The 12223-nt window shown below is 38.0% G+C and overlaps 1 protein-coding gene across 2 annotated transcripts in view; it reads right to left on the bottom strand.

Moving 5' to 3' along the window:
* The window catches only part of LOC106059842 (hemicentin-1-like), a 46998-nt gene that overhangs the window by 1769 nt on the left and 33006 nt on the right, over nt 1-12223 (bottom strand). For both annotated transcript variants that reach the window (XM_056011406.1, XM_056011405.1), the window contains exons 10-13: nt 10497-10598; nt 9829-9891; nt 6234-6299; nt 3213-3284 (exon numbers count right to left, since the gene is read on the bottom strand). In XM_056011406.1, coding sequence (XP_055867381.1) covers nt 3213-3284; nt 6234-6299; nt 9829-9891; nt 10497-10598 — 303 coding nt within the window. The remainder of the gene's footprint in view (nt 1-3212; nt 3285-6233; nt 6300-9828; nt 9892-10496; nt 10599-12223) is intronic.

Here is a 12223-nt window from a genome sequence, read left to right as displayed (position 1 = left end):
AATTAAACAAAATCAAAGCAAAAAATCAGTCATTTAAGTCCAATGCCCAACTCCCTGCTGGGGGGGGGGGAATTCATTGGAGGGAGGTGAACACGTGGGAGCGTGGTCGAGAGGCCAAGTGCGCTTGAACTTGGCTTGGCTTGGCTACCTAGAAGGGGGCTCGAGGTTCGACACCCGACTCGGGCAGAGTTGTGTTTACTGAGCGCCTAAAGGCAGCATGGAAAACCAACTCCTAGATACCCCCTCCCCCCCCCCCCCCCAACCGGTCCACAAATGAGATTGGACCAAAGCGCTCTGAGCATGCTATAAGCATGAAAGTAGCGCTATTTAAAAGATATAATAATAACTCCACCCCCCCCACCCCCGGCTACGCCCATACATCACTGTCAACTTTGGACTTTCTAGATACGGACTCTAATTTGAAACAAAGATACAATAAAAGTCAAAAGATCAGTTTTCATGAAGAGTACCACAATATCTCAGCACATGCTGCTCATTAGTTGAATTTAGTTTCCTATAAATTATGTTTCAACCAAATCAAATTGTAGAAACTGGCTTGACGCCACACAAGATATTAGAATGTAGCCTGATATCTAGGCGTTATGCTCTTCAAAGAGACAATGCTATCAGTCACTTAGTTCTATGTATCATGTATATATATATATATAAAATTTCATACTTTAAAAAAAACTTATATTAGAACATGGTTTAATTATTTTTTATTCAAATAATAGACAGTTTGTGTCGAAACACAGACTCAAACTCGGCCCCTGAAGTGGTCCACCCAGGCAGGTTAAGGAAAATGTTTGGAAACAGTGCTTCCCAAACGTTTGACCTCTGTGTACCCATTTTATAATTTTTGTAAAGGTGAGTACTCCTCGCCGCCTCTCCTCCCCCACTCAAACTTTAATTAACAGAACATAATAAATGGGTATTAAAAAAAATAATCATAGTTAATGAGGTGCAACGCGTACCCCCTCCAAAGTCTTCCCGTACCCCTGGGAGTACACGAAATTTACTTCGGGAAACACTGACCTAGGAAATATGATGCCAGTTGCGGCAGCTGCTGTTGACGACTTAATGTGTTTTTTAATCCCGAAATAATGTGTTATCATGGTTAAACTATTGTTATTCGAAAACATTTTTGCAAAAATAAATACAAAAGAATTGTACTTGCTTTGTTGCTGGCAAAACTATCAATAATTTTATCAAAATCATTTTTTTTCCATCTACTTTTGTTCAATGGAAGTAATTGCCAAATTAGTGAGTTGTAACTTTGTCACCGTTGTTCGCAAATGATCGCAAATAATTGTCTGTCCACTAAAGTTTGTAAAGCCACACTTACCACGCAGCCTCGCGAAATACTGCACTCCTCAGTAATCTTCGGACTCGAAGACAAGCTTGATTGTTATTGTTATGACATGATTAGAATTTAGTATTTGTTTCGGGAATAATGGAAAAGTTTTACTTAGCAACAAGTGACGTGACAGATAGTTAAAAAACAAGAACTCTCTAGGCGACGCTTTAGAATCAAGACGTTTTCTTATTTACAGTAAGAATAAGAAGAATTCTAGAGACGGCTAGTAATAGAGGACATCGGACGGTTCCGGTATTGTATTAAAAGTATTTGTTGTTTCAACACCAGCGTCGACTCTATTTATCGATTATTGGCCTTTCGTCTGTGTTCTCTGTTCCAGTATTGAGTTCAGTGTTACCTCCACTTGGACTTAGATCTAGATCTAGTTACATTGATGATTTTCAAGTTCTAAACACTGCGGAAGAGCTTAACAGCTATAACTAACAAGTTTCATTGCTAATCAATTTTTGTGCTTACAATTTTTTTTTTCGAATAGTTTTGGTGACTGTTTGACGTAATTTCCTTGGTTTAACGATGCGGCGAGTTGGCAACGCTTTATAAAAATGTGATGACGAATACAGAGCTCAAGAGTCTGAATCGGTGCAGAAGGTTAGAATTCCGATTGCTTTTAATGCTGTGAATTTGGTTTTAACAAACTGTTGTATAGAATTTTATTATTGTAATATTACTTTAAACTGCCCCAGCTGTCTGTAAATCTTCTTCCTGGTCGCATGAAATATAATTAAGCTATGTTCTTAGTAACGCGTTTAATCAACCAAAGACCATGTGATACAGTTTGTTACTATTGATTGTGTCAGTAATGCGACGAGGTCTCTCTAGCCATTGAACAATTCCTAGCCCTCTCTACCCCACTTACTTGTTGAAAATGTGAACAATATATAGGTCTATGTTTTGTAGTTCATTGAATGCAGTTTGTCTCTATTATTTGTCCTGGTATTACAAAGTGCCTTTTTAGTTCTTTGGCACACTGTACGTAGTGTGACATAATGGAAAAGTATTTGCATGTATTCCAGGCTCAAAGTAGTGGACTTGGACATTGAATTTTAGTGTCGCTTTTTGTTTCTGAGACGGGAAAGACAGCAGACTGACAACACAGACACAATAGAGGTTCATATAGATTAGCGCAATCTTTTAAAACAAAACAATTGTACTTGTGCCTTGACTTATCAATAAAGTATTATGAACATGCAGAATGGTGGGGTCGCTTCGCCAAGTTTTTAAATTGAAAAATGAGCAAAGTTCCCCTTTCAGACCTTGTGGTCTATAGGGTAGATGATGTAAAGGTCATTTGTTTCTGTGTCCCACGGTTAACGAGGGTGCCATGTGGCCGGCACAACGACCAACCGCCTTTACTTTTCCTCAACTAATGTCGGGTACCCAATAAAACTGAGGTAAATATCTCAGTCTTCACCAGGATTCGAACCCACGATCTCGGTTCGGTAGCCAATCGCTTTATCGTCCTGGCACCGCGCCTACATGTTCATTATAGATAAAAAAAAAGGTAAGGTTCCCCTTTCAGACCTTGAGGTCTATAGGTCATCTGTTTCTGTGGCCTACGGTTAACAAGGGTGTCATGTGGCCAGCACAACGACCAACCGCCTTTACTTTTCCCTGACTAATGTCAGGTACCCATTAGAGCTGGGTGGACTCAGAGGTGCCCGAAGATCCCGAAAATAAAAATCCCAGTCTTCACTAGGATTCGAACCCCGGTCCTCGGTTCGGAAGCCAGGCGCTTTACCGCTCGGCCACCGCGCCTCCTTATTATAGATACGAAGATATTAAAGTTGGAAACATATCACAAACAAATTTCTAGTTGTTTGTTTGGTTTTGTTACCTTGAGTACATGTGTCGTATACATCAGTTGCTTTAGTAGGCCTACATTTCTCATCTCTCCCCTTGGCAACGGCTAGAAAAATAAACGCGATATAATTAGAACATATTAAAATCACTCATTTTAGGAATACATTGAATGAAGACATGAACTAAATCAACAAAATGTCTTAAATGTAAATGTGATCTATTAAATTGAATGGAAATATTTCGATCCAACAGTGTATTGTTATTTTTGGTTACGAACTTACATAAACACACTTTGTTTGTCTGCCTGTCGGTCTGGGTGGATTCTTTTACGCTTTTACCCCTTCCCACATTATATTCTAGGATCAAGTTGAAATTTTGGAAAAAAATTTTCATTGTTGATAACAGCATTTCAATGAATTGAAAAAACAAATTAGCATATTTATTTCAGCATTTATTGAGAATTCATTAAGTTTGTTTTTGAAATATGATAGCGATAGAACGATACTCTCCCTTCATTTTTTTTTAAAAAGTTTTATATTTTGACCGATACGTTTCCGAAAGATAGGAAATAGTGTTATTGTATTAATTAGAAGAACTTGATCAACAGCAATAAATCTGTGCGATTAAAATTTTTTTTTGTTGATATTTCATGCTTTTAGCTTTCTCAATACGGTATGATCCCTATCCCTTTGTGGACCAGTTGGGAAATCCCGGGGTGGGGAATGGAGGGGAGAAAGAGATGGATATCTAAGTGACTTTGACTATAATCGCTTTTAAAGGCATTTATTGAAAAAAAAAAGGGGGAGCGACTTTAATTGGAACACATGGCTCAAGACTCCTGAAGCCGACATTCTAACCATTCTGCTATAGAAGAGCTTATGAACAGTGGCGTCACTAAGGTCGGTGTCACCCGGTGCGGTAGGCTCAGGGGTGTCACCCCCTCCACAACAACAGTTTCCAAACATTTCCCAATAGTGTAAAACATATGTAAAATGAGTATCTATTCTATTTAAATTGTGATTGATTATGACATTTTATACACGGCTACTACCTATATTAAAATGTAAGTTTATTAAATAAGAAATAGACGTAACATCAACTGAATTTTGTTTTTAGATTGCATCATTTCTCTCAGTAGAGAAGTCGCAGGTTAAAAAGAATAACTTAAGAAGAGGTGAACGGGCCGAATGGGAAGTGTAAGAAACATTCGAGGCAAATGAACAGTGCTTCTCAAACTTTTTCCTCTGGTTTTTCCCTAGACATTTTGTTTTATAGCACCATCTTAGTCAGCTAGGTACCTAAAAGGGGAAACCGATGAAGGCTCTCACAATGGGTTTCGGAAGGATGTCAAGAATGTAATGAAAACGAAAAGGTACTTCAAGACATACAATTCTGATAAAATTTTCTGGTTTAATTTTCTATAAATATTCATGTTATGTTTAGAATCGAAATGTACAAAGTAAAGGCTCATTAAAAGCTAGTCCGCTGGGCCTTTGGTTTCGTAAATGTTGATTTGTAGATAAGTTTTGTAGACTCCAAAAAATGTCTCGCAGGAAACAAAAAAGAGAGGAATCAGTCTCCCCCCCCCCTTTTCATTTAAGCGAAAACATCTGGGGGAGAGCTTCGACAGGCGCCTTCCTGTGCTCTGAGCTACAATATTATTTTTATTTCTGGCGTCTACAGCGCTTTTTTTTCTCGTAGTATGCAGAGCCCATGTAAACAAAGATTTAAAAATAACAGGTAAGGTCGTTCCGATATTAAATTATTTTCTTGCAATCAGAGCGCACTATTCATACAAATTTTAAAAAATGTAAAAGTCGCAAGCCAAGCTAAGTCTAATGAAGAAGGAGTCCACATTGGTCAACACTGTTATACTAGGGATATTCGAGCTACACATAGCGCACGTATTTCTGTAGTGGGCGTGATGGTCTTACGATCATTTTCTTGTTCAGTGAGAACTTACGCAGCGGAGCTTTTATGTTTGTCCCACAAAAGTCGTCGAAATAACGACATTCAACAGGTGTGAGAATTTCTGGCCTAAGAAAGACATTTGACTGGGTTCATATTAGGATGTTCATTAATAACTACAACAAAAATACAACTTTTTAATTTTACCCTTGAAAAATAATTTGAAAGGCTTCTCCCCCTCCACATTTGTCATTCCCCCCCCCCAGGTTGAGCAACACTGCAGGAGAACATGCACGTTTTGAATGGGCTTGATCCTCGTTTGATCCTATTTGTGTTCAGCGAGTCTGTTCTGTTCACGTCAAATACCTTGATAGTACGATTACGTCAGTCGGGAGAAATGTATCAGTTCTGCCATAAGAAGGTACAAGACTTTAAAATCGAGTCTCTGAAGACGCATTGAAAACACTTAGCATTTTGGACATTTGTAGGCCTACCAAAAATAAAGTAAATTAAAATACATAGATCAAAGTATGTTTGGGTATCTAGCTAATCACTTAGTTTCGTCTAAGTTGTCTGTTTTTTCCAAAGTACAATTCTTTTCCACTTGGGTGTCACCCCCCTGGTAGGTGTCACCCGGTGCGGACCGCACCCCATGCACCTGCCTTGTGACGCCACTGCTTATGAATATAGATAATTGTATTGTATTGTTACCTTATTGTTACGTATTTTTTTTTCAAAACTTAGTTTCAATTGGTGACATATAAAGGGAACTAATTCCGCTTAAACCACCAGGTTCAGTCAAATACAATTTCTTTCCCTTGTTCGAGATACCAAACAAAATAATTAATTACCAACAGTTAATTAACTAATTGGTTAAATTATTTTTTGAATTGATTCTAGTGTTGTCAGGTAAAAGAAATAAAGGTGCAAAATTTCAGCTTGATCTGAGATTGTGTTGTAGAAACAACATATACAAACTTTAGACCAGACGGATAGACAAATTGAGTTGGTATAAGCTTTGCAAGAATCACAAGGAAAGTATGCAAGACAATTCTTTTTTTTTATCTGCAGTTGGATGTAAAGAATATTAAAATATCACAGGTCAAAAGTCTATGTGGGAGAGCATAACAATGCGCACGGTGCATACCATTAACGTAAAGCTCTCGAGATGTTCCTGCAACATCAGTATATCTCTGATCATCGTTTGTCTCAGCTGGTGAGGGAAAGAAAGCCAAAAGGTTATATTTTTTTTTTAGAGGCCACTTTGTATGAGAACACTATGCAATTAAAATGATTAATAAAGAGGAACAATCACAGAGACTAGAGAGAGAAAGGGAAAAATAAAGAGAGAGAGAGAGAGAGAGAGAGAGAGAAAGAGAAACAGAAAGAGAAATAGAGAAAGGTAAAAGTAAGAGAAATGGAGAAAGGGAAAAATAAAGAGAGGGAGAGAAAGGGGAAAAGAAAGAGAGAGAGAGAGAGAAAGGGAAAAAGAAAGAGAGAGAGAGAAAGGGAAAAAGAAAGAGAGAGAGAGAGAAAGGGGAAATGAAAGAGAGGGAGGGAACAAGAAATAGAGAGGGGGGGGGGGAATGAAAAAGAAAAGCAAATAGAGAAAAAGAGAGAGAGTTGGGGACAGAAAAAATCCAGAAAGAGAAAGAAAGAAAAAGAGAGAAAGAAAGAGAGGTACACAAGGTGGTGGCAATAAAAACAATCAAACAGAAGGAGCAATTAAAAATGCTGGCACATGATCAATATTGCCGTTAATATAAATATGCATGATAGTTGATGTATGCTTATAATAGGTTCACAATGTTAAATAGCAAAGACTGAATTACAATTGATAGAGGGCACAAGAAAGAGAGAGAATGTGAACAAATAAAGAAGAGAGAAGTTGGATGACTTGTTTTCGTTTGAGTTTAAAACCATTGAAACTCCAAGAAAATATATTCAACACTGTCTTTCTTCAGTGTTTAAAAATAGACTACTACAGGCCTGAAGGCATCTCTGAATATCTCGTGTGACGTGTGATTTGGGAGACAATACACAACTGTTTAAGATGAAGACAAAATTAAGTCTGCTTTATTGATCCTTATGGAAATTTGTTGTGATTACTAAGACTCTTTTCTCATATTAAGACAACATAACAGAAACATGTAATACACATAAATAGAACAGACACAACATAAAAGTTCTTTCAGCGACTACACGACAGCATCTTGGTCCTTTTCATGTTCAAAGGGTGGCGTTGATATAGTCTGACCGAATAAGGAACGAACGAGTTTTTGTACCGCTCCGTTCTTGTTTTGATTGACAGCAGCCGCCTACTTCGCGACGACCTGACGTAGTTCTGATGGAGCGGGTGGCTGTTGTCTTCCAAGATGTTTTTGTTCATAAAGTTCATTTAAATATGGTAATGTTGTGCGTGTGATTTTTTTTTTATGATGTTTTCTAGGCAGTGCAACAGTTTAGATGAAGCATTGATGTGCCAAGTTATTCCGTATGTTTGCAGATTTTGCATAGCCGCGATGTAAAAATTATCTAACATCTTCTTAATAAATTTAAAATAGAAATGGGGGGCTGTTTTTTTTGCCAGAGTTCCAAGCACTAGCGGATCCAGAACTTTGAGGTGGGGGGGCGATTTTTATTTCCAAACCCTAACCCTAATGCCCAGCAAACCCTAATCCTAAGCATAGACGCACGTACAGCATATATATATATATATATATATAGTATATATGTATATTTATTCGATTTTTTTTTAACCAGTGTTTCTCAACCTTCGGCTAAAAAATACACACAAAAAAAAACAACCATGTTTTCTCTTGGCAGCTAGGAGGTCTGGGGGAGCGCTGTAAACTGTAAGCCAAAAGCGTTTTTTTGCATTCTTCACTGCTGAACCGCATTCTCCTGACATCTACAGCTCATTATTCATTAAAAATGGACCTTTTGAATAATATTTTACTTGAAAAATATTCTAATACGAATTTACAGGCCCTTACTACATTGCAAATACAATCGATTTGTTCTTGGAAATATGGGTGGAAGGTGATTGCATGTACCGCCCCTTCCACCTGGTAGAACCCTTTTTCATTTTATATTTACTAATGATAAAATTTGAGATCAGAGTGTATGTGCAACATAATATATAAATGGGTTAAAACATCAATATGAAGCTTATATTATATAGATATTGAACCAATGTGGTTCACAAACTATGATTTCTCCATCATAATAGGACCCCCAATTCAGAGAGCTAGAGTTTGGAGGGCAGTAAAAGCAATCGCCCCCCCCCCCCACTTTACCGAATCGGCTAAGATACCAGAAGGGTAGCGACATAATATAAAAGTTATTTTGTAATTAAACTTATTTTGTTCACAACTATGATTTCTAATTAACAATAGGAACCCCCCCCCCTCAAAGGGTTTAGGTTGAATGGGCAGTCATTATCATCATCAAACTCCATTAGAGTGAGGGCTTGAGAGGCTCAAATCCTTTCTTGCAAAAGCCATGGACAGAAACCCTGCTGTCTTGCGTAGTGCATAAATGTCGCCATACAGGTCGAGAATTTTTGGTTTCCCAGACCTGTCGAGACGGAGATCAGCAAGTCTGGGGCAGTCAAACAGAATATAAGGCACGGTTTCCTCTTCCTCCCCGCAGCGGGGGCACCGCGAATCGAAATTTGGCCATAGTCGTGAGAAATATGAGCCAACAGGACAATGACCTGCCCTGCACTGTGCTATAATAGCTTGCTCAGGCCTGGACAGCCTCCACCACGGGGAAGTGCGGTCAGGACGCCTCATGCGCTCCCAGACTCCACAGGCTTTTTGTGAATTGTCTCAGCACTCAAACCACTTTTCCATTTCTGTTTTTTATCACCAAATCATGACGAAAACTTACATCACGTTCGGTGGGTAGAATTTGCCCTCCCTGGTGGGCCAAGGAGTCTGGAATAGTGTTGCCAGTCACACCTATGTGACTCGGTACTCACTGCATTATTACAGGGGTGCCATAGCGTTGTTTTATGTTGTGTGAATCCATGATGACAGTGTCGATATTGGGAGGCCATGGTCCGGGGCTTTGCAAAGCCTGTAGTACAGATTCTGAGTCAGTGACCACAACAATCTGTGTTGCCCTCAAATGTTCCTCGCCGAGTTAAGAGTCAATGACTTTTAAGGCTTCACAGACGGCCATGGTCTCCGCATCGAAACTGCAAACACTACCACATGGTCCAAAGATTTTGACTGAGTGAGAGCCAAGAAAGTTGAATGGGCAGTAGATGTATACGCCCCCCACCCCACACAAACGGCTAACAAGGAAACGACAAAATAAAAAGAACGGTTAAAATATCATTAACAAGTTTTAATTATAGAGATATTGAATTGATTCTGTTAACAAGCTGTGATTTCTACAAATAAATTAGACCGCTTCCCCCCCTCCCAACTCGTAAGTTTATGATGCCATCGCAACCTCTCCATCAGACCAAATCGGCCAACATACTAGAGGGGGGGGGTGTCGAAATAATCTAAAAATTGGTTGAAATATAAATAATGAGTATATATCATTAACATAACTAAAAAATTCGTATACAAATTGTGTGATTTCTATGAGAGCTTGTTATCTATGATGTCGCCTGGATGACTTCACTTGTATCGGTATAGCAACTTGAAACAGATTCCACTCAGACAGACGGAGTGTGTTAATATAAAAAACTTAGTGAAAAAAAAAGATCCAATTAAAAGATTTACCTTGATCCGTTGAGTGACATGGAACATGAACATCTCTGGTCTCACCACTTCTGCTACTACAAGCTACCCAATAACGAAATAAAAATGAATTACTAAAACATGGACAAAGTCATAGTCATACTCAGGGCCCGATTTAAATAACTTAGAACCACTGGCATAATCTTAGTGAAGGACCCTCCCCGATCCCGCACTGTTTCGAATAATGAAATAAAAATTCACTTTATAGCATGAATGCAGGTATCTATGTGCATCAGTATTTCTTCTTTGAAACATTGTACTCGTAATATTAATTTTAATATAAAGAAAAATAGAAATAAATATTGTCTTTATAATATTCATTTTTTAATTATTTCTTTTTTTTTCGTTTTCTCGGGCTCTGTAGATCAAGCACTGATTATTGATTAATGTTTTGTTTTAGTTAATATGATTATAGTAATGCAAATTCGAAGAAGATGCAACAGCATTGAAATTTAAAATATTACAAAGTATTACTTGCTCATAAAGTTATACTTTGTAATAATGTATACTGATGAAATTATACCTAATATAGTAAGTATTAAATCTCGATAAAATCATACCTAATATAAAAGTATCATATGTGGATAAAATTATACCTAATATTTAAGTATTACCTTTTGATAAAAATTTTACTTGATATAATGTATTACCTGATTTTCTTCTAATGATGACTATAGTCAACAATGTGAAGATGACGATTACGACAGAGATGACAATACCAGCAATAACACCAACATTCAAGATTGTTCTCTCTGTTCAATGTGAAAATAAAAGATTGAATTCACCAAACATAAAACGTTTCCCACTTACAAGACTTTCACTTTTTGTTCCGAGGCTTTTGAAAATATTAATTTGTAGTTGAAACTTTGTTTTCCTTAAGCGAGAAAAGGAACTTGGTTTTTTTTTCACTATAGTGCAAAATCACACTTAAGTATTTCGCTGTCAGCATATTGGATTGATGAGAAGATACATGGTCGTGTAATTAGCGCTCTGGATTGTCGCTCTGCCCGCTGCCTTACGGAAGGTTTAGAATGTAAAGTGAAGTAGAAGAGTTCCACTTTCAGACCTTGCGATCTAGAGGGCAGATAATGATGACAGTTAAAAATGGTGTTATGTGGCCAGTACAACGATCAAACGCTTTACTTTCCCTAACTAATGTCAGGTTAGAGTTCGGTTCGGAAGTCAAACGCTTTACCACTCGGCCAGCACGCCCCCCCCCCAGGGGAGTTTGGAATAGGATTCCCAAAGGAACAAGAGAAAATATGAAACAAGATGAGGTATACATCAACTGAAATAGGTTGTGACAAGTCAAAAACTCGCTGTCAGAGTCACTCAAATTTATCACAGCATTAATTATTATTTTTCATTATTTATTTACTTTATTTTAATTATTTCCCCATCCTATCCCTAAATTCTCCACCCGCACCACCTTTTCCGCTCCAGGCTAGACTTAGTTGACCACATTGGAGATAGCTAGGCCACGTCTTTCGAGTTATTTTCCCTTGACCGGGGCAAAGATACGCACACATTCTCCAGGCCTGTATATAAGGTAAATCAAATCAAGTCAGACTCTCTCTCCTTTCTCATTATATCTGAGCTATCGAGTCTGGACTACTTCATACATTCTCCCTCCTAGAGGAATACCTGGTGGTAAGCCGAACTTAATCACAAGTTCCATCTTAATTACTCTGTGTATATTTCCATTGGATATTATCATGTGTATTTTGCTTAGCTCATTTATATTTAATTAGTGCATTGTGTATTTCTCACTGGCGTAAGTAGGAAACATAAACATGTTCTATGTATTTATTTGTGTACTGCATTACCCTGTTAATACTACGTTTCTCAATTGATCGTTGATGCAACCATGTATATATTTGTACACCTTATTTTATTTCCTTTATCTCGGTTGACAGCCTTGATAATTCTACTATCGCACTAACACTGCGCTTAGAAAGGAGATATGAGTTATCTTTCCTGTATTGAATTATCTCCCCTGTAGCCATTTCACTCTAACGAGAGTTGCGCCTCTTGAACGGACACCCTCTCCATTCAAGCGCGCTCCATTGTTCTCGATCGACGGTCATATGTAAACATACCGTCAGGATCGCTGACCACCGCCCAATTCAACCCCCCCCCCCTTCTTTCTCTATCCACCTGTGTTGTTTACTTGAGATTATTATTTCCCCTTCTATGTACATTTTTATATTATTACTTCCCCTTTATGTACATTTTATATTGCTACTATCAGCCATCTATTTTTCCAAACCCCAATTTGTCATCATCTTCCCATTATGCTCTAAAGCAGTTTTACCAATCTGACGAATGCACCTCAGTCGAGGGCATCGATAAGATGCATAAAAGACATGTCCTAACT

The sequence above is a fragment of the Biomphalaria glabrata genome, chromosome 14 (assembly GCF_947242115.1).
Source record: "Biomphalaria glabrata chromosome 14, xgBioGlab47.1, whole genome shotgun sequence".
In the NCBI taxonomy this organism is placed as follows: domain Eukaryota; kingdom Metazoa; phylum Mollusca; class Gastropoda; family Planorbidae; genus Biomphalaria; species Biomphalaria glabrata.
Note: the sequence above shows the minus strand (reverse complement) of the source record. Positions and strands in the feature narration are given on the sequence as shown.